We start from the raw sequence: 26,356 nt of genomic DNA, 5'->3' as shown, positions 1-26,356 counted from the left end.
GGATTCACACTTCCATTGCCCGCCGTACTGTAGCACGGCGGGCATGCGGCAGCGCGCAGGAAGAGGAGGTGAGCTCTGCTCACCCCCACCCCTCTTCATAGGGATATATGGCGCACAGCCATAATAATTGTTATTATTTATATGTATATGTACGTTGTATCTTACTGTTTTGTATATATGTGTAATTGTGATCATGAATGGAGGTGTTGCTGTTGTCGTTGTGACAAAGTCAGTTTCCCCTATGGGGACAATAAAGCATTCTATTCTATTCTATAGGATATGTCAAGTCTTTTCACGGGGTACGGAGTGGTATAGTGCCGCACGTGTGCTGCACCGTACAACTCCCGTAGGGCGGCGTGCACCCATTGCCGTCTATGGGGGACGTATATCGGCCGTATAGACATCCCGCATGCGGCAGTGTGAATGTAGCCTAAGACTGGCTTTTTATATTAGATGTCAGCTAAATATTCATTTGGCATATGCATCCTTTGCATGGTCAAGCCCATACAAATACAAAATAGGAAGATAGGAGATAACAGAAACACTAGACAGGGTGATATACTGCAGCCCGACTCTTATCCCCTGAATCAAGAGGCTGTCCTAATCAATCAGTGCCAATGAAAGTAGTGATATCGAGCGTCATTTGAGTATATGGCCATATATATTTTGTTATGGTTCTTACACCTGCGATACAACAGGATTGGTGCACTGGATGTAGCTACTGAAGCTGCTCCCTGTGATAATATGAAGATGTGACCTCGCACAGACAGTAGGCAGCTGCATTTTTATGTTTTTTACCTGCTTCTAATGAGTTCTATGTCTTGAAAATTACATTTTAATGTCACCATAAAGCCAAGAGTCAGATCATTAGCAGCAAAGTAATACTTACATTCTTGGCTCCAAAAGCCCCCGACTGGCAGCCATCATATGTTTCTAGAACTGAGAAAGTTCTACCTATAGCCCAAACTTATTATACAAAAACTTATATCATTTATGTAATTTGATTATTTGTCTGTATGTATCTATTAATGGTTGCTCAATGTCAAGAATTGAACAGCATTTCATGCTATCGTATTTTTGGTTTCTACAATAGTTCTCCTACATGCTCTGCAATCAAACACATGCAAAGCTTGGGCCCAAACAGAGATGGGAAGGGGTCTTAGGACATGGGACAGATGACAAAACAGGCAACTTTTTTTTTAAGGCTTTGGGAGATAAATTATATGTAGACATTTATTATAAGGGTAACATGCAATATACGGTTGTAACTGATTAAGCAGGGATTGATTTTGGAGTGTCTGCCTCAAAAAATTAAGACATAACCCATTAAAAAGCCCTAGCCCAAATTTTTAGTCTTTTTGGAGTAGGGTTTCAACCCTAGTTACAGGCGGGCACATTTCAAATGGCTATATTTCTAAACAAATTTCATGTAGAAAACACAGTTCTGTAATTAAAGAGGATAATCCCCGATCAAATATTGCACATGGATGGCGTTTCTACTTTTAAAATTACAATCGGAAGTGTGATTTTCATAAACGGCCCCCACTCCCAACTGTAACTTTAACTGTGGATATCTCTGCCTATGGCACCAAGAAAAAATATCCTTGTGCAATATAAAAGGTAGGATCTCCTCTTTAAAATGACACTAGAACTGTCTCATTTTTTTTAATATGTGAAGGAGGGAGATAACAGATGCAATGTGCTACAAGCAGCTACATGGACCAGAGGTAAGGAAGGTGTCATTGCTAGACATTAGAATCATTGGCCCCAATTGCTCAAGGCACTAGTCGAAAGAAATTCCCATTGGATTTTAGGATTTGGAGACGATACAGAAGATGAGGACATGATTTTATTTGAAACACTGTTGATATTTTGTTCAAAACTAAAATGTGGACGTTTGTTCATGGAAAACAATAATAAGACGTGAAAATAGGCCTAATACATTTTTCGAAGCAAAAGAAAATAAAATGACGGTCTTATTTTTTGAGAAACACTTGACATGGAGATTGGGTCTTCACTGACAGAAGGTGGTAGTGTACCAATCACCCACCTCATTTACAGGGTTGATCTGTCACTGCAGTTGTAAGACACTGTGGTCTTTGAACAAAATGTATAGCTGGATGATCGGTGCCACCCCCCCTATAGGGAGTCCCAGAGGTTCCACATCGTAGTGTGACACTACTGAAAGGAGGTCTCAAGAGACATTCATTTTGGGGAAATTTAGTGGGAAGTACATCTGTGTTAATAGTCCATAGCGATGGTGCATTTGGTGCTGTTCACATGGTGATGTTTATGTAATGGCAGAGTTAAAATAATCAATGACACATTTCCAAGTCAAGAATTGTTGGACAACAAATTTCACATAATTTTATTTCCAAATCCACAATAAAGAACAAAAGTTTATACAAATCAGCACTGTAAAAATGACAAGTCAGAGGCTATGCTGGCAAAATATAAAGGGAAACCATTGTTTCCACTTCCGCTTAATTATTTTCCCCCTCAAAAATGTATAATAGGCTCTAAAAAAACCACCTCTTGCAAAACATTTACTCTAAATTTTCAAAACTGGTGTCCAATTGAATATCTGGTGCATATCAATATATTAACATTTATAGAGAGAGCGATCAGTATGTCAATGTAAGTGCTCACCCTTTGACATGCACAGAAGGCATTGAAATGAAATACAAATATTGTTGCAATAAAAGTGTCCTAAAATTGAAAAGTTGGACCAAACATGCTTCCCCACATGTGACAAAATTAACTTTCATCCTACAGCAGAAAAAAAGTGATAAATAAATTAAAGTTTCTAAAGAAAAATTCAGCATCATCACATTCACATGACAACTACTCAAACAAATACTCAAAAAAATTATAACACTGATATTCTAAAGCTGATAAATACATGAACAAATAGAAGGTGCGTTTTTATAATAAGTGAAAAAGGGGACAGTGAAATTACATTAAATAAGACTAACACAAGACTTGAGAATTAGGATTGCCATTAAAACTAATGTAAGGATTTTTTTCCTATAATCCCTAATTTGGTGGATTAAGTTTAGAAAACTGGATTTTCAGTTAACGTTAATAAAACCGATGGGGGAGAATTATCAGAAGTGTCTGAGGAGCAGAATTGTTCTAGTTGCCGAAAACAACCAATCAAAACTCAGCTTCCATTTCCCCCAGCGGTTTATAAAATTAAAGCTGAGCACTGATAGTTCTAGTTGCCCATGCAAACCAATCAGAGCTTAGCTTTCATTTTATAAATAGATGTGGGAAAATGGAAGCTGAGCTTTGATTTTTTACAATGAGCAACTAGAACAGTTTTACCTCAGACATGTAATATCTTATGAAAAGTATACAGAATAATATGCAAGATGTTGATCTAGACACTTCTGGCATTCACGCACCGCTTTAGAACTTAATGGGGTTGTACACATACAAGCCTTATCTCCTACTTACAGGAAAGGGAATGAATGTCTGATCAATGGGGCTCTGAGCGTTTAGAACCTCACCCATCACAATAATGGCCGTCCCCATGTTTAGATGTAGGAGACACTTCCAATGCAGGGCCGGCACCAGGACTGGGCATACCAGGGCAAGTGCCGGGGCCCATAGCTGCTGGGGGGCCCCACATAAGAAATTCATGGGGTTGTACGTAAGGAATTAATGGGGGTGAGGGGGGCTGTATCTAATGAATCCATAGGGTGTGAGGGGTCTGTATATAAAATAACCTTGAGTAGGCTGGTATGATAAACTAGGGAATATTTTGGATTTCTGAATTTTTAATACCATCACGTGAGTTTGCGGCAAAGGGGCCCACTGAGGCTTTGTCTCCCAGTGGCCTACTAAACCTGGAGCTGACCCTGTGCCAATGCATTTAATTTTTGAGCGCTTTGCCTCTCCTAAACAGCCAGATAGAGATAAATGACACTGCAGCATACATGTGGGACTGCTTCTCTGTTCAAACTAAGGAGGACTTAGCACCCCCATTCTCATAGTTGTTGGGGTCCCAGTTGGGGAGCCTGTGTGCGTCTGTGTGTCCTTTTTTTTTTTTAAACGGATGGCACGCAGATGTACTAGCTGCAAAACTTTTTAATGGATCAGCACTCTTATTATACAACCAATCAATTAAGAAGTATAGCATGTGCAAGTCAGAACCAAGGATCTCAGACCATAGATTACGAGGATCCATGATGCCAAGAAGCAGAGCATGTCCTAGTTAGAACCAAGGATCTCAGACTATAGATTATGAGGATCCATGATGCCAAGAAGTAGAGCATGTCTTCGCCAGAAGCAAGGATCTCAGACCATAGATTACGAGGATCCATGATGCCAAGAAGCAGAGCATGTCCTAGTTAGAACCAAGGATCTCAGACTATAGATTATAAGGATCCATGATGCCAAGAAGTAGAGCATGTCTTCGCCAGAAGCAAGGATCTCAGACTATAGATTATGAGGATCCATGATGCCAAGACTGATGCCGATATTGGCCACATTTGTGTGCCGGTAGCCCATTTCCTTATTCTGTGTATTGTGGGTAAGTCTTGTTCATGGAATATCCCCTTTAAAGCAACTTACCTTCAGTTAGTGGTGCAATATTACCAGGACTACAGCAATGATATGTTCTATGGGCCACTTTGATAACATTTAGCCTTCCGGCACTGCTTTGTCGCTGCTGGTGCAGAGGAACAAATTGCTCTCCATTAGGTACAAGAAGATGATGCATTTGGGTCCTAGTAAATTAAGTGACTACAACATTACCATAGGCTTTACTTTACAAATATGCTGCTTTAAATTTATGAAAACTTCAGCCTTGAAGTATTATACACTGATGATACATTGTAATGCAGGGATTCTAATTAATAAAAGCTGGCAATGTATATATTATGACAGATCAATGACCATGGATACAAGCGTTTAGGTTTAATGCAATGAACAGAACAGCTAATGCTAAATGCAATAACACAACATTGAAGTGTACATCATGGTCTCAGCACACAGACCCCCTGGGATATTTTGATGGCATTCACCAAGAATTAAGTTGGGGTGTAATATGCATACACACTAGTGCCCCATTGAGATCCACATAGTGCCCTCACCACTTACCTCCAAAGTGCTAGGATCTGACTATAGAGGCCTATGAGCGGGCAAGTCACACATTTAATAAACCAAGGTACACTCTAAGTGCTCACAAAGAGAAGGAAAAAATAATATTTAACATGCAAACTAAACATATGCACTTTGGTGCCTATCTGTACGTAGAAATCCAGAACTACAACTTCAGCTAATACAAACCTTATAGAACAGATCCATTATACAATGCACCAGAATATATACAAAAGTTGAAATTTTATTACCCTAGTCGAGTTATTGAGATTGGATTTCAGGTCTATGAAAATAAATATTGTATTTGTGTGGAGCTATGTCTAATAATGTCGTCTATTTCACAAATGATACTTATATTTGCTGAACATTGCAATAATTAAAATAACAATATGCATGTATATATATTGTATATACATAAATACGCGCACACACACACTCAGTCACGCTCATTTGCTCTGTGTCAGGATCATCATCAACAGTCCCAAATTTCTGACACTAGTTTATAAATTTACTTGCTTACAAAACCTATTGAAACCAACATGCAAACCTTAATCTCGTAATTTGTATTATTTGACAAAGTAGTGAGATCCACATTTCAAAAGAACTGCCCAGTGTTGTATAATTTTTGGAAAAAAGGCTCAGAAAAATGATACCTCCCTCCTTGAAACCCCTCACCTTTTCTGTTCTCACCAGTCTCTACTTCCTGTTCCCGTTCCACTCACAGGAAATAGCTGCTCAGCCAATTACTGGCTAAAGCAGGTCAACTCCGAAGTCACTGATTGGATGAGCAGGCATTTACTCTGTGTGGAAACGAGACTAGACCCAGTGAGTGTGTGAAAATAGGAATAGGGGGAGGATTCATAGATGGGAATGGGAGAAAAAAAAGTATGGGAGCCATAGAGGGATCGTAGAGACTAGTTATTAATTATTCATTTTTAATGCACGTTCTACCCTTTGTCAAAAAATAATCTTACTGGACAACCCCATTTACTCAGTCAGAGCCAAAAAATGTTTAAAAAACCTTTTTTTTTGCTCTTAGTTATGTGTTGGCTTCAAAAAGAACTTTGCCGCCACAACACCCCCCCCAAAAAAAAAAACTTGTATAATGAGTCAAAGTTGTTCTTGCCAGATCTATCTGCAGAACAAGGATGTTTTTTTCTGCATTTTTTTACATATGGCTCTCTACAACCCATATAAAAAAAAGAAAAGAAAGGAAATGACCTTTTAACATAACACAGTAACCAAATTTACTTACACAGGGTAAATACTGTATGTTGTAAAGGAAATGATTTAATTTACATGAATTGTGCTTGTAGACATCATTTTTGGGGAGTGGTTTAACAAAATTTGACAATGCTGCACTATGAAGTTATCCTTACCTTATGTAACAGACACATATGATTGAACCCATACTTCCAATGAAGCCTGCAGCCTTTCCGCCTTATAGGAATCTCACAATTACCCCAAAATAATAATAATTTAAAAAAAAAAAAAAAACACACAAAAAAAACAAAACAAGAAAAATAAATGGAATGTGGAAAGAACTGACCACAGCAGATCTCTCCTTGTGATCATTGGATATGCATAAAAGGTTACATAAGAAACAGCATATTTATCGTCAGGTAGCATCAAACTATATGCATCTTGCATAATTATCATTACACCTATATAAATAAGATTTTTTTTCTGAAAATTTAGTTTAAATATCAGATCTCCATACAAAATTACTTCTTTGTAAAGGTAACTGCAGACTAATTTTTGCTACCATAGATACAAACTGATTGTATGGCCCATTTACAAACAAGAGTTTGTAACATATTTGTGGCCCTGAGTCTATCGCCATTCATTTACTTAGAAGGTTCGTCACGAAACCAAAAGTTTCTCGAGAGGAAGATGAATGAAAACGCGTTAGAACGTGAAGGCTTTTTACAAAATGTAGAATACACGATGCAGATCAAATATCTTAGCTTTCTATTGCCTAATAATAGAAAATGGATATTTATTCACAGCTTCATCCCACTATCTTCGGAATATTTAAAAGGAATAAATTTATGATAACTTCTGATGGGTATTCTACCGAAAAGATCACAATTCTGTAAATCCACATACTTAAGTGCAGGAAAAATAATAATAATAATTTAAAAAAAAAGTCCTCAAAATTCATCTATGTTTGTGGAAACATTTGGGGTGGCTGGATTTGAATCTTGAGAAATGGCTGCAACTGTGACGATTCTTGGGGAACCAAGGACCCCAGTGACAGATGCCTCCAGGTCCCCTGAGGTGACAATAGCCAGGGCTGTCCCACCTCCCTTTTTGTTTTGGTGGGTTTTCACATGTTTGGAGAGATGATCGCTCCTCATAAATCTCTTTGAACATTCCGGACACTCAAAACGCTTTTCACCTAAAAATTAGAAACACTTTTTAAAAAAAAGACTTCTGTATATTAAAAAATATCTTGGAAAGTGCAGCTGTCACAAGAAACATGGGAACATGTCAATGCTCACTAGTGAGCGCCAGCATTTCTATCTTTTTAAGCAAGGGTGTCAAACTCATTTTCACCGGGGGCCACATCAGACAGTTGGCTTTAATCGAACAGCTCATCAGAAATGGGCCTAATAGACAACTACCAGTACGTTGTCAAGTAGTTTAACACCTTCCAGGTCATGTTTCTTTAATGGCCCATCATGCAGAAAATCAACTTTGAAGTGATTAAACTGGTTGTATAAAGTCAAGTAGGCGGAGAGTTTAACATTAAAGTTAAGCTCTCCCCACCTCCTTCCCTATGACTGACATCATTCACCGGACATCTGGAGATCTGGTTAGCAATGTTTCTGGATGCAAGACCATCAATTACAGTGCAGGGGGCTTTCTGAGGGAGGTAGAGCTTGACTTCAGTTCTAAACTCTCCGCCTCCTTGACTTTATAAAACCAATTTACATCTCCCTTCAACTCTGATTTTCTGGACGATGTCACCACACTGGGCCATGAAAGAAACGTGATTTGGAAGGTGTTTACTTGCTACAAAACTTACTACTAGTGGTTTATTATTCCTTAACAGTTAACAGGCATCTACCCCCAGGATAAAGGGCAGTATGTAAATGAGCCTGAGGGAACCTGGAGCCCCTCAGGCTCATTTGCATACAGTCTTATCCTGGTGGTAGATGTCCTTTAAGCAAGCTGTTTAGTAGTTACATCTATGCAGTGTTACCATAACTATCAGCCCTTTGAGGGCACCTACAAAGCTGCACATATTATTAAATAACCTGAGACAACACCATTGGGGGGGAGGGGACATGTGACTCACTGTCTAAACCAGTCCATAAGTACAAAATCTGAGTCCAGCAGGTATACACAAAAATTGGGATTGTTCAGCTTGTAAAATGCACTTCTCAAGCTGTGCTCCAATCTGCGCTGAAGCCTCTGACAAAATACTAAAGCAAACTGGGCCTGCCCAGCTTGTAACATGCAGCTTACACATAACACCCATAATGACCTTGTAAGGGACAGGGCTTTAAAGGGTATATTCACACAAAATTCTGCTGTTGAAAATTGATTTTGCTGGCAAACACAGGGAATTTTTCAAGCTGTATTTAGAGGAACAGAGTTAGGCCTCTTCTACACTTGCGAGTTTGATGAGATAAACTCTCAACACGTGCTGCCTGGATCTCCCGGCCCGAACGCTGCAAACCGGGACTGAACTCAGCATGTCATTTCACTCTCGGTCTGCAGCGTTCGGCCCAGGAGATCCCGGCAGCAGGCGTTGAGAGTGTGATGCGAGTTCTACGCATCACACTCGCAAGTGTGGAACGGGCCGAATAGAACCATTTGTAACAAATCTGCTGTGCGTGCATTTCCACTTTATGCTGCACACAAAAGTGCTAGGTCTGTGGAAATGGGGCCTCGAGATGGTCAGACAATTTACTTTGTCAGCAAGGATGTTGGCTCCTTGCATCATATTTCTCTATAATGCAAGGAACTGAACTGTGCTCAGCCCGTGGAATCTGACCAGCGCAAATGTCCATTTCCACAGACCGATCATGTAGGCCAGGGAACCGGCGTAACATCCTACCTGTATGAGTTCTTCTATGCCTCTGTAGCTCATCACTCCTTGTGAATCTTTTACCGCAAAATATCCAGTTGCATACAAAAGGTCTTTCTCCAGTATGCCAGCGAAGATGTGCCCGCAGATGGGAGGTCTTCCCATACACCTTTCCACAACCTTCAATGTGACAGATGTGCTGCTTCTTTTTCCCAGGCTCACTGCTGCCTCTAATACAATAAACACATAAATAGTCAGCAATATACCATCATGTACTTGTGCCACCTGTATGATATGGGTCAGTGTCATTGTTGTAGATAGGAAAATCCAATGCAAAATCATGCGCCGAAATCAAGCTTGAAAAACGCTCAAATGAAACGGGCTTAAATCCCAATACAACTGCCTCCATATATTTAGCATATAATTAGAATATCTGTTTATATATAAATTCTTTATATACATTTTTTATTGAGATGTTCTTTTTTTTACCCACTAAATTCTGCAACAGGAGCCACACATATCAATGCTCAATAGTATGAGGATGATTTCCAATGGGAATTTCAGGCACATTTTTAGCGATATTAGATATTATGGTTGATGGCCATCTCATCCCTTATTACGATTTATTAACCGACTGTTCCATTTATGGTTACTATTAGGCATTTAAGAGGAGATTCACAATGCGTTTGTCAGCTATCTTCTCATATTCATCTAGCCTCACCCGCTGTCAGGATTGTGGCAAGGTTGTGAGGTTTTCGTTACCGTATATAAGTATACAGTATAAGCAGCAAAAATGTGCTGAAAAACCTCACCTCAGCTTACACACGAGTCAAAAAAAAACAAACAGTGTCCTCACCTTTCAACCCCCCCCCCTCCTTCCCTGGCAGGTCCTCTTCTATACAGTGATGCTCCGGCATTGGCTCCGTGTCCCCGTGCCGTCCATTGCAGGGATCGCGATGTCAGCCACACGCTGACATTCTACTATGTGCCCTGGCATCGGCACACAGCATGATTTCAGCAAGTGGCTGACGTCATGGTGACCGGGACGGACAGCACGGGGACACGGAGCCAATGACGGAGAATCGCTGCAAGAGGAGGACCAGCCGGGGGGTGTCGGAAGGTGAGGAAACAGTTTGTTTTTTTTCCTACAGGCATTATATTGGGGGCAGGGGCTTGCAGGCTATCTACTACAGTTGGCCGGCAGGCTATCTACTACAGTTGGCCGGCAGGCTATATACTACAGTTGGCCGGCAGGCTATATACTACCGGTGGCTCTCAGGCTATATACTACAGGGGGCTGGCAGGCTATATACTACAGGGGGCTGGCAGGCTATATAATACAGTTGGGCGGCAGGCTATATACTACAGTTGGCTGGCATGCTATATACTGGACTGGGATGGCAGGCTATATACGACAGTGGGCCGAAAGGCTATATACTACAGGGGCTGAAAGGCTATATACTGGGGACGCAGTGACCAATGCATTTCCCACCTTCAGCTTATACCTGAGTCAATAGGTTTTTCAATTTTTTGTGTTAAAATTAGGGGTCTCGGCTTATATTTGGGTCAATTTATACTTGAGTATATATGGTAGATTGCATTAAGATCCAACGTGATTCTTTTCAAATGCAAAATTTTATAACCAATGTCACCCCCCCCTCCTTTAGGATGGTTCAAATACTTGGAGTCTTAAAGCTTCCCGATTACCACCATGATGCGCTTTATTCTGATAACAACCATCTGGTTGAATATAAATCCTTCTCTGTTCTGGCAGGTTCCACACTACATAGAACCCCCCCACCTACCCACCAAATAAAAAAAAAAAAAAAGAAAAATTTGGAATTCTAAAAAAATGTCAGGGCAGATATCTGTCAGACAGCAAAGAGGTTTATCTCTTGCTGATTTGCTCCGGGTCAATTTTCATATCAAATAACTTAGGATCAAAGAAACGGTGTATTTTCTAGTATTTCTTTGAAGTTTTTTGCTTTAACTTATTTATTTTGATAGCCTTTCCATAGTAAAGGTCATCAATATCAGATCAGTTGACCTCGGAAATTTGGAATCACCCACGGATTCCAAATTTTGCACAATAAACATTTTTTTTTTGTGTTGCCATATTCTGAGTCTAAGCTTTTTTTCTTCTTACAAGCTGTGCGGGTTTATGGGTGGGAGAGTTGCTGTTTTCATTGGAAGCATTTTAGAAGACAGATGTTTTTTTATTCCAGTTCTTCGATGTATAAAACAAAACAATTCTGACATAGTTCTTTTATAAATGGCATTCACCATATGGGTTAAAGGGGAAAATCAGCTACAAAATCAGTCCAAAAGTTATGCATAACTTTTCCATTTCCTAGTGATGTAATTTTAGAGAAAATTTTGGTGATATTTATATGCAGATTAGCTCCTCAGTGCACCGGGGCCTGAGCTGTTCTTGCTAGCGCACCTGTTTTTTTTAATAAATCAACATCTTTTACAATATTATAGACATTCTCCATAAAGAGGGCATAAAAAAGTAGAAAAATGAGTGCACCAGCAGTTTGTGGCCACGTCTCCGGTGCATCCAAATTATTTTTTGCCTAAAAATAAAAACAACGTTTATAAAAAGGCTTAAACAATTTTGTTTTTGCTTGTTGGGTAAATTTGGGGTCTGATGGAACAACCCCATTAACCCCATTATCCCCTGTCCATAGAGATACAAGGTGAGCAGTGACTGTCTGACTGTTGGTACCCCTTTATTCAGAGAAAGCGAGCATAGAGTTTGGCCATCTTTGGCTCTTCCATAGAATAAAATGGAGCAGCAGGGGTACACACTTGGCTTCCAACTATTACTGAAACTCGGATATCATTTTTTTCTGGTTCTGGGGGAGCCCCATTCTCATTATCAGTGGGGGACCCAGCAGTTGGACAATCTTATGATCGATGGAGGACCCAGCAGTTGGGATCCAGTTGGCAGCCTTGTGGATAGAGGGTGACTTCTAACTTGGGACGACAAAGGCATTGCCGATTAGGTAAAAATCCTTTTTAACACACATGCAGACATGCAGTATATTGTTCTGCCATAGGATATGAACATGTTATATATGATATATAAAATAAGCCTTTAAAAGTGAGTCATTAGTGAGTCAGGAAAAAGTGACTCTTCTCAGTTCGTTTGCTTGCAAAGTAGGTTCATCATTATACAAGTAATGTTATTGGTACATACCTTCCTTCTCCTTCCCTGCAATTGGGACATGAACATGCCACTCTCCGCAGTCTCTTTCCTGTTTGCACCTCTTGATCAGATGACGGCTGGGACTGCTGAAGCTGCACTTGTGTAATCTGGTCGGGGCTGACGGCGCCAATGGTTGCGTTAGTGAGGCCGCCTACGGCGACGGTCACAGGTGCTATGGTGGCTTGCTGTACTTTCACTCCATCTGCTCCTTGCTGTTGACCTAAAAAGTCAGAACACAATTTAATATTCTGAAACAACTCCATGTATGAGACACAAAGTAAATTTCACAGACAACAATTTATATCTATTTTCCTAGAGTTTTCCAAAAATAAAAGTTTCATTTCCATGTCCTCCTATGCCCAACAATAAGGCTGGCCAAGAATATGCTACACAGCAGGATAGATGTAGGCTTACTGACAACGAGTATATGAAGGAAATCAAATCATGCATGATAAACTAGGGTCACCGTGACATTGGTAATCTCCTCATATTTCTTATTCCTTTATATATTTTTATTTTAAAAAATGATGGCACACAACGGATCCTGGTGTTGTTACCAGAGCCCCTCCATGCTATACAGGCTGTTACACAGTACAGGCAGTCCCCGGGTTACGTATAAGATAGGGTCCGGAGGTTTGTTCTTAAGTTGAATTTGTATGTAAGTCGAAACTGTATATTTTATAATTTTAGAACCAGACCAAAAAAATTTTGTCCCCAGTGACAATTGGAGTTCAAACATTTTTTTGCGGTAATTGGACCAAGGATTATCAATAAAACTTCATTACAGACGCCTTACAGCTGATTATTGCAATCTGGGACTATAGTAAAACATTCAGAAAGCTTCACCAGAGGTCAGAGGGGTCTGTCTGTAACTATGGGTTGTCTGTAAGTCGGGTGTCCTTAAGTAGGGGACCGCCTGTATCCCCCTCCCTGCTGCTCGCTCAGCACTTGCAATGCTGTTATCTCACTGCAGCAGAGGAAACTTCAGCACATAGTGGGAAGGGGGGTGCGGGTGCGACTGCACAGTGTAACAGCTTGTGAAACGAGAGCACAGATTGTCTCATTAGCATAATTATAAAAGTTGTTTTTAGAAGGAAGGAGGCCATGGATAACATATATAAAGAGGATTTCCACAGTCACAGTGCATGAATCTAGGAATAAGTGTCCCCGGTTTATCATGATGGATTTCGATGGTAGATTTCTGTAACCCCTTATTGTCCAGAGATCTATTTTAGGGTCCGATTTCTGTCAATATCAATGCAGGCTATTAGACCCCTTTAGTTTTGTCTTTAAGGGCATCCACCAGTGTGTGCTACCACTGGCAGGATCTGTCTTCTTTTGGTTTCTTATGCCCTTGTTTATGTAAAAAAAGTTTTGGGTTCATTTATGAAAAAAGGGATTTGGTGAAAAAAAAAATGTCGGTAAGGAGTAGAAGCATTTTTTTCTTAAAAACAAGGGCATAAGAATCTCCTAGATTTCCTTTAACCCATCGACAGCTTATCAATCTCTGAACCATGGAAACCATTGACCATTTTATAATTTTTATTTGGTTGGCTCTAAAAAAAAAATCTGAATTTATTTATTACAATTTACTTTTTTCTTTTAATTGGGATAAATGTGCCAAAGAGCGAGAAAAATATTTATTTCCGTTCAAAGCAATATTGCTTTTTATTTTTTAAATTTGCTAACGAAAACCAGAATGATGTCAAAATGGGTTCCCCGTTGGTTGTTTTTTTTTTTTTGTTTTAATGTGTCTTTTAAAATGTTCTTCTTTTCAACTTGTGTCTGTATTTGTGTATGTTTTATTTATATATAACCGGTCCCCTGGATGGTCATGAAAGTGCTGTGGCCTCAGTGATTCAGATCTTCTCCCCAGGACATCCAGCTGTTACCGCTAGACCGCAGGAGAGTTACTGCTGCAACACCTACTACCATTATCGCCCACTTACTGACCGGCAGTAAGACCCCCCCCTATCAATATGCTGCTGCGGGGGGATAAACTGATCAATATGGGCTCCAGTAGCACCAGCACACAGCAGCACCAGCACACCGTTCTCTACATACAGCTCACCACGCATAAAATATTTCTGCTTCACCATTACTGTGTTATAAAGTTGTAACATTTGCTGTGATTGCAATTCATTACTGTAACGTGATGTAGCTGTAACTCCAGTCACCAACAAGTGAGCCCAGTCCAAGAAACTAGCTCCGTGTGCTTTTGGGATTTCCCAGACAGAGCCTTAGGGTGCAGTCCCACGTAGCACTTGCCACAGCCCAATTGCATATGCGTTTCTATGGTGACCATCACCCGGTGTCTTGTATTGTATAAAATAGAGATGCAGTGGCATAAACAAACAAAAAAAAAAGCGCTACGTGTGACTGCACCCTTATAGACGGCAATGGCTGCCCACACGAAGCAATGCGACATGTCCTATCTTTTCCTATGTTATGGCGCCGTGCGGCAGGCATCGTTATGGAGAGGGGAGGGGGTCACCTCTCCTCCTTTCCATTGCGGTGAAGGTTGGGCTATGGGCAGCCTAAGGCCACACCCACACGACAGTTGTGGGAACGTATATACAGCCGCAAGTTTGAGGCTGGATATACGACCCCATAGGCACCTATGGTGCCCGACCGCGATATGGTGAGCACAACCTTACTGTACCGTGCTGTCACCTCAAGAAAGATAAAGCATGCTAGATCTTTGGCCGTAAGAACCATGCGGCATAGTTTTGTGTGGGGAGGGGTGAGTGCCGCTTATCTCTCCTGCTCTCCAGCGTGCTGCCGAGTGCTATGGCCGGGCAAGCACACATTCGTGTGAATCTACCCTAAAACTAAGGGACATTTACTCGTAGATCCAGGCACCATGACTGTGGTGATCCTCTTATATTTGTTATCCATTGTCTCTGTCCTTCTAAATTGTTGTAATGAGCAAGAAGTGCTCTGTAGGCATTACTAGAGCTCCTCAATGCTGCAGCTTCACAGACTGTTACACTGTGCAGTAGCACTTCCACCATCCCATTGTGTGCTGCCACTCCCGCTGCTGCATCGAGATTGGGGCAGAGGGTGGGGGAAGAGCTGAAAAAGCAGAGGGAGAGGGGGAGGCAGTGTAAAAGCCTCTGAAGCTACAACACAGAGGGGCTTTAGCATAATTTTTTAGGTCGATTATACAAGAAAGGAGGCCATGGATAACAACTATAAGTATATTACCACAGTCAAATTGTCTGGATCTATGAGTAAGTGTCCCTGGTTTATCATGATGGATTTTGATGGTAGATTTAATTAAAGAGTAGTGTAATATGTAAAAGACTGGAAGTGCATGAGCAGTACATGATGCACTGAGAGCGGGCATAATGTCAGGTGGGCTGCTATGATAGGCTGCATACTGATATAGACAGCTTAACACGAGAAACGGCAAAAGAAAAGTGCGACCCAATTCAAAAGGGAAATATAGTGATCCTAAATGTCCTCAGTAGACTCTGTTCTGCCGTGCCTGCCAGATCATGAAATTGCAGAAACAGGTCACCCCATACAATACCGATTTGTTGTAGCAATTTTCTGCAGTATTGCATGCTTCTTTTAGAATGGCAAACCCATATTATTCCGATACAATGAAAAACTCCATTCCATATGCTACGTGTGACATTCTGGCAATACTGTTAAAGGGAACCGGTTACCAAATTTTTCCTCACTAATCTACCAGTCCTCTCAGGTAGCGTATGAAATGTCCTTTCTCGAATTCCCCTTCACCCATTTACCTACAAAAGTTCTCCTCCAAAATCACGTAAAAATGAGTAGAGCCAGATTTGCCTGAGATGAATGAAGTTTAGAGGCAGCAAGACCTAGATCTTTGGTTCTATAGTATACGTAGAAACATGGTTTTAAACCATTTTAAATGTAAGACTCATTCAGATTATATCAGGCTTGAAGTTCTGTGATCTATAGAACTACTTTTTTGTAGGGGGCCCACAGATCTACATTTCTGGCCCAGATAATCTCTTCTAGCCAGAATTCCAGAATGTCCATTAGCCATATCCTCCTCTTCCCGTTTTTTAAAACTCAAGATGGACAACATGGAACTCATAGGGGGACATGTATCACTCCTATTGCTCTTTTTTTTTTGGTGTGCAACTTTTCGTGAGACTTTTCGCAGTTTGAGACTTTTAAGATGAAGAATCAAGCAGCATACGAAAGTTGTTTTTTTTTTGCAGCAGGTAGGGAGAATAGGGGTAGGGAAGGAGGGGGATAGGGAGGAAAAAGGTAAAATAAAGAGTAGATGAGCAGAGTATTTATATGTAAGCATATTTGAATGAATAAGATGTATTTTTGTAATTTTTTATTGTACCTGTTTAACGATATGATCAATAAAAACTTAAAAAAAAAAAAAAAGTAGCATACGAAAGTTAGCTGCCTCAAGGATTTCATCCAGTGTGCCGGATTCATTTTTGTAGCCCAGATATTTGTTCAACTTGTGAGGCTTTTGGGCTCTGAAATGGTCCCATTCTTGACCAAAACAGAGCATGGTAGACCCAGACCTACTTTTGAGAGCTACTATTTGCGACTAAAAAGTCACACACCACAAAAAGTCACAAAAGTGTGACTAAACAGGCAACTCATCACATGTATCACGAAGGGAAAAAAATGAAGATACATTGCAATGATTAAGTAGGCCAACTTCAAGAAACTTGAAAAAGTGGCAGCCGAAAAAATACACGTGCCCCATAATCTTTCCTCCGCCTGACACATCCATCCCACCTGTCACAATGGCTCCACCCTCTGCCCAGTCCCTAGAGTCCGTTGTCTCGGAGTCATCTTTGACTCTGCCTTATCCATTGAAGAGTAACTGTAAAGGTTTTTTTTCCCACAAATCAATAGCTCTTGGGTTGCTTTGCCTATTATCTTTACTATATGCATTGAGAAGTAAGAGTTCTCCTTACGGAGACTGCCAATTAAGGCCACCATGTAGTCGTGTGGAGTCTTATAGCCATGGATGCTCCATTAGGGGGATTCTGGGAAAATATGCAAATGGAATAAGGAAAACCACGCCTCGTTTAGCTACCTTGTAAGGCAGCTCCCTTGACATCAACCATGACCTACAAGAGGCTTTATGACATGATGCGGGATTAAAACCAAAACAGTATATCTATTCCAGAAGGAACAGACTCCCAACTGTAGACAGCACTGTGTAATGTTTTGACCTGATTTGGTATCTTCAGTACAGCGTAGGGAACGGATTTGGCTATGTGAGAGGCTTGTAACTAGGGTCGGGAAGCTAAAAGCGTGCTTTTCCTTATCCCATCCTGGAAACCTTTGCAGATTTTCCCAGAATCGCCTAGTGGAGCATCCATGGCTATAAGTCTCCACACACCTACACGACGGCCTTAATTGGCAATCTCTGTAAGGAAAACTCTTACTTTCCAACCAAACCAGTTCCATACGCTGTACTGAGGAGACCCAATTAGGTTGAAACAGCGATGTCTACAGCGATGTCTACAGCTGGAAGTCTACAGAACTTTCTGTCTTTCTCCTTGTCGTCATCAGTATCAGCTCTGTGCAGATAAGCTATTAACCCTTAGCGCTCACACAGCACAGGCTATAGACTTCATATAACTGGTTTACTTATGATTTCTACTTTTACTGGATTTACTTGTGGGAAACTACATGGATTTAAATTACTTAGAGAGAGAACACAAGGCATCATGGGATCTGTGGGCAAGCTAACTGGCCTCAGCCTAAGGGCATAGACTGACAGACATTAGTCTCCGCCCACTTCACTTCTGGTGAGAAAGATTTTTGTCAAACACTTTCAGAACAGAAAATGCCATAACTTTGGAAAGTATAGGGTGAGCTGCACAAAGTAGGCATCATTCTGTTTGTCTTCAAAGGGGGAATCACATATAATAATTTGGTAAAATCACTATAATTTTACAGTTACGCTTTAAGCTTCTGTGATCTCCGAGATAACTCTCTAACACCCCACCAGTCCACCCTGAACTCTGCTGCCCGGCTAATCCATCTGTCTCCTCGCTTCTGCTCTACCAGTCTCTCCACTGGAGGTCCATTACACAACAAATTCAGTTTAAAATATTAACCATGATTTACAAAGCCTTCCACAACCTCAATAGATCTTGGAACTCATCCGTTTTGCCTAAGGTTTTTGGCGCACGCAATCGGATGGTGTCAAATTGGCCCCGGCTTGCATGAGACACAATTTGGGGGGAGTGGACGTTGGACAACCCCACTGATTCGGACAAACCACGGAATTTAAAAAGCAAATTGTGTCGCAAGATCAGCACTCACATGCACCGGGAAGAAGAAGGGGAACTCCGGCGGACCTCAGCGGGGGAAGTGACAGATGCAGGAAATTGGACGCACAATCTTAGTGAACCGTGGCAGACCCACGACTGGATGGGTAAGTAAATGTGCCCCATTGTATTTTGTACTTGTCTTAATGTAATGTATGGTACTCTATAAATAAATAATAGAGATACTGACATAGGTGAAAATTTGAGTTAGTTAAAAAATCCAATTCACACTTTTTTTCCAACTGTCTGTAGCTCACCGAACCACGAGCCTGATGTGATCTGAAAGATGAAATTCTTATCTTTAATATGAACCAAATGCATGCATATAGTTAGATAAGTACTTGACTCATCTCATGCAAAATAGGACTCTACTCTGCTCATTTTCACATGACTTTGGAAGCAATCTTTTATAAGTAAAACGGGCGAGACTTTACATAGAAGGGGGAATTCTAGAAAAGGCAGTTCATATCCTACCTAATAGCTTAATGGGGTAAAATCTGGTGACATGCTTTCTTAACAAAATCAAGATCAGTAAGACTCACTGTATGTGCCTACTGGAACGATCGTCCGGAACACAGAGCAGCAGAAATGACACAACATGCCGATTTTAGTTCCGTGGCTCCGTGGTTAGGCCATTCATTTTAGCAAGCACATGCAATAAGTTCAAGTGAAAAAAACCTTTGTGTGAAGTCGGCAAATTTCCAAAGCAGAATAATGTTCAGGCAATTCCCAACTTAAGAACGACGACTTACAGTCGATCCCTAGTTACAGACGGACCTCTCTGCCGACTCTGACCTCTGGTGAAACTCTCTGAATGTTACTGCAATGATCAGCTGGAAGGTGTCTGTAATGCAGTTTCATTGATAATCCTTGTTCCCATGACAGCCCAAAATTCTCAAAACCCAATTGTCACTGAAAAAAATTGTTTTTAGCTACAGTTAAATGAACTTAAAAGATCGGACCACAAAGTTTGTAATCTCTGTGAACCTCATCAAAACTAACCCGATGAGATGTACAGAGCTGAAGTGGACAAACAGTGAAATTCACACGTTGTGTTTTCATTGCGTTTAGAAACCGGTAACAAGCACCCGGTGTTTTATATGTACACAATGCAAAACACCTGGCGCTATTTACTGATCGCATAGATTTCAACGGAAACTCATATGAAATTGGGGCGAGCCCGGCCATGTGCCGTTTAAAAATGTACCTGAAACGCCATGTGTCAACACGACCTGAAGCAGCAGATGTCAGAGTAAGGGTGCAGTCACGCGTGGCGCTTGGGCTAGGTTTGTAAATGCAACACAAGTGCCACGTGTGACTGCACCCTAAGGCGGCATTCAAAGGTGGCATTTGAACTGCGCCTTGAGATGCAATGCAAGCATCTCTAAGTCACACATGGTGCTTACAACGCATTTACAACCGCAATCATGGCCGGCACCAACACTTGGCATACCTAGGCAAGTGCGGGGGCCCACAAACGCTGTGGAGCTTATCACAGCCGCTCTGCACATCTTCACTTTCTAAGGTCACAAGGAAGACTGCGGAAGTGCTGTGTCCTGCACTGTTCCTACCCCACTTGTCTTAAATGAACAAGGCGCAGGACAAACACAGGCCTGTGTGATGCAGTACATTATATTTCAATACCTCACCCCATCATCCCTTCACTTGGAGCTGCAGAGAAAGCTGAATCTGTAACAGCTCAAGAAGTGGAGGAGGAGAACAGAGTGGAGGCTGCTCTGTGTGATACCAGGGTCTAAACCTGAAGACACCACAGGGTTTGTGATGACATGTATGGATGTGCATTACATGAGTGTTTTGTATATGTGATGATGTGCCCGCCTACCTGCGTTTGTCTTCATGCATCCGTGTCTGTCTGTCTGCCTGTATGCATCCGTGTCCATCGGCCTGCATGTATGTGTGTCTGCCTAAATTCATGTATCTGTATATCTTCCTGCATGTATGCGTCTTTCTGTATATGTGTGCTGGTTTATAGAATAAAAATATTAATCACCTCAAATGTACCTGAGAAGGAGAGAGTATTACCCCATATAAAAGGAACACAACAGGGTCACATCTACAACATCTGTCTGCATGTATGTGTTTGCACATGTGATATGTAGTTGTTTATATAAATAGTTGTATGTTTCTGCATACATTTGATCCTTTTTTTGTATTGAGTAGGTGATTTATTTACATACAAGTATGTTATGAATATTATTTATTAGAGAAGTACATAACTGTTTTATTTATATGCTTAGGGCTACATTTCAGTCATGCACTATAGGTGTCATTTCGCTCCGTCCCCACAAACTCTAAGTAGTTCTTTATTCTGCTCTTTAATGTATCCAGTTTGGGATGCTTTACATTTCAGTCCCAGAACCTCTTTCTCCTGCTCTCAGTGGGCATGCGCTACTTGAGATGTGTATTAAGACGTTCTGCAGCAGCTGAGGTGTGCATTATGGTTTTCTGCATCAGCTGAGATGTGTATTATTTTGTCCTGCAGCAGATGAGATGCGTATTATGATGTCCCGCAGCAGATGAGATGCGTATTATGATTTCCCGCAGCAGATGAGATGCGTATTATGATGTCCCACAGCAGCTGCAGTGCGCATTATGATCTTCGGCAGCTGAGATGTGTATTATGGTGTTCTGCAGCAGCTGAAGTGTGTATTATGGTGTTCTGCAGAAGCTGCGCTTGAATTTCAAACACTAATAAAGCACAACGTATGAATACAGCCTAACAATGTTTTTTCTGTCTAGCCATTTAAAGGAGTTGTCCAAAGGTTGGAAGATATGGCTGCTTTCTTCCAAAAACAGTTCCACCCCTTACCATTGGTAGTATATAATATTGCAGTTTGGCTCCATTCATCTCTATAGAGCTGAGCTGCTATACCAGCACAAACCATGGTCAGGTGTGGAAGAAAGCAGGAAAGTTTTTCAACCTCTAAACAACTTTAAATGTTAAGACCAGTTTCCCACAAGAGTATTTGGTGTCAGTATTCCCAAAATCCCAAACCAGGAGTGTAGCAAAAAAAATCCAGTAAAATCCTGCATGATTCTCACCGTACTAAAGTCACACCAAGAGACTAAGCAGAACATGTCTCCAAATGTATACAAAGTTGCTAAAAACATATGAATCATTTATTTGATTTCCCTTCATTTTTTAACCCCTTCACCTACCTCCAACACTTGTAATTGTGACTGGTACTCCCTGTACCTGCACTCCTGCTGCGCCGAGATTTGCAACGCTTACTGTCTGCAGATTAGGCACAGATGTAAAGTGGGCAGCGTTCAGCGTGATGGGAGTGCCAGCTACCGTAACCGGTGCAATCTGTGCAATGGTTGTCCCGCTGCTTGTGGACACAGGGGTTAAAGTTAATTGTTGTGGTAAGCCCGCATTCTGAACCTGTAAGTTCTGGAGACTTTGGATATTCTGAACCTGAACAGTTTGCCAGCTGATCTGACCCGAAGGGGTTAATGTCGGGGCCCTTATGAGAACTTGGGTTGGGCTTAACGCTTGAAGCTGAACGTTTTGCAGCTGTTGCTGCTGCAGAGTTTGTATGGTCTGGCCTGACTGAAGCTGAAAGGACTGTTGTGGTATGGCTTGTATTATCTGCTGCTGGGGCTGTTGGATCTGGATCTGCTGTAAGACTGGCTGCCCTACAATCTGGACCTGCTGCAAAGAATTGGATTGTTCTGACACGTTCTGGAGTCCATTTGCCTGCAGCTGACTGCTGCTCTGGCTCTCGGCCTCTGTGACGGAGGCCGGGGATTCTTCTGTGGCACGCTCACCACTGGTTGCTGTGCTGGTGAATTGGCCGGCCTCAGCCGAGCTGACAAGCGTATCACTACTAGTCAGCGTGGTAGACACGGTGGTCGTGCAGGTTGAGGATGTGGAGGAGGAGGGAGATTCGGGCATGGTACTGACAGAGGAAGTTGTGATGGGTGTGGATACCAGCTGATTTCCATTGGTAACTCCGCCATCTGTGGGCTGAACGATCTGTGCCGAGCTTCCCCCGGCAGACACACTATTTATCACCGGCAAGGCTAAAGTCACTCCTCCTATGTTTATGGGCAAGGTTGTCACTACTTGTTGTGCCCCAGGAATTGTCTGCAGCTGTAATGGTATAGACACTCCAGGACGGATCTGCACTGGAACAGTCTGATTTGCTAAGTTTTGAGCAATAATATTTCCGGATGTCGTCCTGTTTCCAGCTGTGATAATGGCTTGGTTATTTCCAGCAGGAATAAATTGAATCTGTCCTTGTAAATCTTGCAGAGCAGTGGCATTTCCAGGGCTGATCTGAATGTGCTGGCCTTCGAGTGTCTGGATCTGTGGGATGACCTGGTACTGTACATTTCCTCCAGGAGTCTGGACTTGGATGACCTGGAACTGTCCTGGGGCGGCAGCAGAACTGCTGGGTTTGGATTTTGTAGGCGATACATTTTCGCTGGTATTATTTGTTGAGGCTGCTGTACTGGATGCAATTGATATACCTTGTTGTGCTATGCCGCTCTCCTTCGAGACCGGGGGTGCGGCAGCAACAATCTGCCAAGCGCTACCCGCCAGTTGAGTGGTCACCAATTCTAGTTGCTGCGGTTGGTTCTGTAGCTGAACTAAACCTTGACTGGGATCTATGATAATCTGCTGCTGTCCGGCACCTTGGTTTTCCCCTGTGGTTCCTATTTTACTGCATGTCGCAGCTAGCAAAGCCAAAGGAGAGGGCTGGGAGTCCTAGTCAAAAAGAAAGTGGAAGGAATTAGACAGGGTGTGTTACCATCTGACAGCTTGATCATCTGATCTCTCACAGGAAGTGGTTGCCTTCTCAGAAATCGCTTCTGGCCCTTATATCGGCTTCTGCAAACTCGTAAATTCAGGAAGCCAGCGGCGAACAAATATTTGTTTCAAAAGTAAACTTCTAGGAGGGAGAATTTTACTAAATTACTATGCGAACTGTCACAGCAATGTATTGAAGTGCATCTGCACCATCTAGAGAATGCACAAGATATCCTACATATGTGGACAGAGGTCCCTGCAACTAAACTGTCCTGGAGATTTCTGCCCACGCCAAGAATGGCCACTGCGCTTATTGCATGTTTTACATTGCTTAGAGTTAAAAAGGATTGTCCCTTAATAAATATAGGTGATAAGTGTCTAGTTGATACCCCCTATAGAGGTTCTGTCTCTAAGCAGTGCTGCTCCATTCATATTCTAAAATACAGAATGCCAAATACTAGATCCCTCCTGCGTCCTCTCTTTGATTGTTGGTAATGTTGCACTTGCATTGTGCTTACTGCTCCATTCAAGGTCTATAACTTGTGATTGGTGGAGGTCCCAGAAATCAGACCCACAAAGATTAGGGCAGCTCCATTACCAATAATGACATGTCTTTTCCTCCAGTGCTGACTCACTTCTGCCCCCTATACTGCATTCTACCACCATTAGTGAGGGGGGCAGCACACAACCACGGTCAGTCTATGAAGCGAGGACTGTGCGCTAGCCAATTTATGACAGTACAGAGGACGAGACTCCGTGCATTGTAGCGATATATAATCACACTGCTCTGCTGGGAAGCAGGGACTCCTTGCATCACATAACTATGATGCTTGGAGTACCATTCTCTGCACTGTGGTCAGTCCATGAAATCCAGCCTGGGCACAGTCAGTTTTTCACACCACCGTTGTCTGCTGTTGGTCTATGACTCCATTCACACGGTAATGCACAGTATGAGAACAGTTTCATAATGTGGCACAAAACATTTTCTATTTAACCTCATCTGGAAATAAATTGTATGTATGTAAAGGTACAGTTTTATGGGATCTATATGACAATGGTGGTACCAGTCCACCATCACCCATCTGTCACTTTCTGGGTCACCTCCCAATCTCCGGTGATGATGTTTCTGTATGTGACTGCACCAATGTATATACAGCTGCATATGTCAAGAACTGCAGCCATAGACACTAATAAAAAGAGGTAATGCAATTTATATATAATAGGTGTCTGTGGAACTTAAAGGGGTTGTCCAGCCAGTGGATATGGGACAAAGTGCTGATCGGTGGGGGTCCCATTGTTCCACAATTGAACACAGCGTGTGGTCACAAATGTGACCCACTACTCCATTTATCTCTATGGTGCTGACAGATAGATGAGCACAGTACTGAGAATAGAGCGGAAGTCACATGTCTAATCTTTGGGGTACAATGGACCCTTGTTCTCCAGGTCCCTGGGGATCCCACCACTAGACCGACCACCGATCAGCAAGTAGATAGGACATAACCTCTTTAAGGACAGTTTTCTAACTTGTTCTCCATTGAAGGGATATTCCAGTTCTTGTAACTCCACAGTGCACCGGTACTAGGGCAGCTCTATAGTCAGGTTAGTGGCCAGGAAAGGTACTGCAGGCTCTGTTGCACCTGTACCATCCGCGATTGGTCATGACTCGAGCCAATTTAATATTAATAACCTATCATATAGAAAGGTGACCTTCTATATAATATTCACCTGTGAACCCGAGCCTTTGCCTTTTTTCTTGCCCTCGGTTTCGTTGGCTTTGCCGCCCTCGCTGGCCATGTCTTCCTCCGTCTGATCTGTAAGATAACATACGCTGACATATGTCACCCACTTGGCGACAAAACAAAAAGACAAAAAAGTTGCAATGATGACAATGGAAATGTGAGGAGCATGGCCCTGTGATGTGATGTATTACTAGCATGAGCATGGTGGAGGTGGGGGGCCACCTGTGTGTAACCTGCAGGCAGACACATGGAGGAGGAGGCTGGGGGTCGGGGGACAGGGGGAGGGGGCCCTGGTCCTGGGTGACAGGGGGTGTTACGTACCGCTCATGCTGTATTATAATGCTAGGGCTGATAATCAGGAGGAAGGGAAGAGGCGAGGGGATGGCACGGGGGTGGATAGAAAGGCCGGTCGCTGGTGCTGGGGGAGGAGGGATGGGGGGCCTGGCTCTCTCCCTGTACGAATGGCGCCGGTGGCTGGAGAAGGGGGCTGTGGCGTACACACTCCGTCTCTCCCCGCAGCCGGGGCCCCTGAGTGACAGCCCCGGAGAGGGGCCGGCCAGAGAGCCGGGGCGGACACCCCCTTTACCTCCCCCTTCCATCCCGCTACGGGATCCATCGCCTCCATCCAACCCCTAAACCTCTCCCGTCTTGTGCGGCCTCCTCCCCGGGACCCTCCTCTCTCCCCTCCTCGCCATTGCTTACCGCGCTGGTGGCCCCGGTGCTGTCCCGTCCTCTGCGCCCCTGTAGTCGGAGGGTGATGTCGGATTTTTCGGGGTGTATTCCGGGCGCCCGAGCAGCTATAATATTATTTTATTATTTTCCAGCAGCTGCTGGCAGAGTCCCCTCCCCCGCTCCTCCTCCTCCCCGCACATCCACAGGGCCCGCCCCCTCTCTCCACAGCCGAGGGGAAGGGGGGGCTTAACCATCTCCTCCCCGCCGCCGCCTGTGCACTGGGAGGAGAGGCGTCACTCATAGCAACACATCGGCCTGCAGAGATACATAGTACTACATTCAGGAGAAAGGCATCAGCCTGCAGAGATACATAGTACTACATACAGGAGAAACACATCAGCCTGCAGGGTCACAGTGTACTACATACAGGAGGAATCATCACCCATAGCAACACATCAGCCTGCAGGGTCACAGTGTACCACATACAGGAGGAGCACATCAGCCTGC

At 42.6% G+C, this 26,356-nt stretch overlaps 1 protein-coding gene across 2 annotated transcripts; it reads right to left on the bottom strand.

Annotated features, from left to right (window-relative positions):
• Positions 1-4,174: 4,174 nt before the first annotated feature.
• SP4 (Sp4 transcription factor) lies at positions 4,175-26,022 on the bottom strand. 2 transcript variants are annotated; one of them, XM_072153830.1, is made up of 6 exons: positions 25,880-26,022; positions 25,164-25,249; positions 21,839-23,393; positions 12,348-12,576; positions 9,176-9,375; positions 4,175-7,507 (listed from the first exon to the last, which is right to left on the bottom strand). In XM_072153830.1, the coding sequence occupies exons 2-6, from the start codon at positions 25,230-25,232 to the stop codon at positions 7,260-7,262; spliced, it is 2,301 nt and encodes a 766-aa protein (XP_072009931.1). In that variant the 5' UTR covers positions 25,233-25,249; positions 25,880-26,022; the 3' UTR covers positions 4,175-7,259. The 2 variants fall into 2 exon arrangements, with proteins under 2 accessions (XP_072009931.1, XP_072009930.1); XM_072153829.1 differs by lacking the exon at positions 25,880-26,022 and adding an exon at positions 25,499-25,596.
• Between the last annotated feature and the right edge of the window lie 334 nt (positions 26,023-26,356).

The sequence above is a fragment of the Engystomops pustulosus genome, chromosome 5 (genome assembly GCF_040894005.1).
Source record: "Engystomops pustulosus chromosome 5, aEngPut4.maternal, whole genome shotgun sequence".
Taxonomy (NCBI): Eukaryota; Metazoa; Chordata; class Amphibia; order Anura; family Leptodactylidae; genus Engystomops; species Engystomops pustulosus.
The sequence above is the reverse complement of the archived record's forward strand: the minus strand, read 5'-3'. Positions and strand labels throughout refer to the sequence as shown.

Excerpts from the sequence above, each read along its gene's own strand:
- SP4 (XM_072153829.1), bottom strand. Across the intron at positions 23,394-25,163 it reads GCAAAGGCTCGGGTTCACAG|GACTCCCAGCCCTCTCCTTT; the intron begins GTGAATATTATA and ends CTTTTTGACTAG. Across the intron at positions 9,376-12,347 it reads TGCAGGGAAGGAGAAGGAAG|AGGCAGCAGTGAGCCTGGGA; the intron begins GTATGTACCAAT and ends TTATTGTATTAG.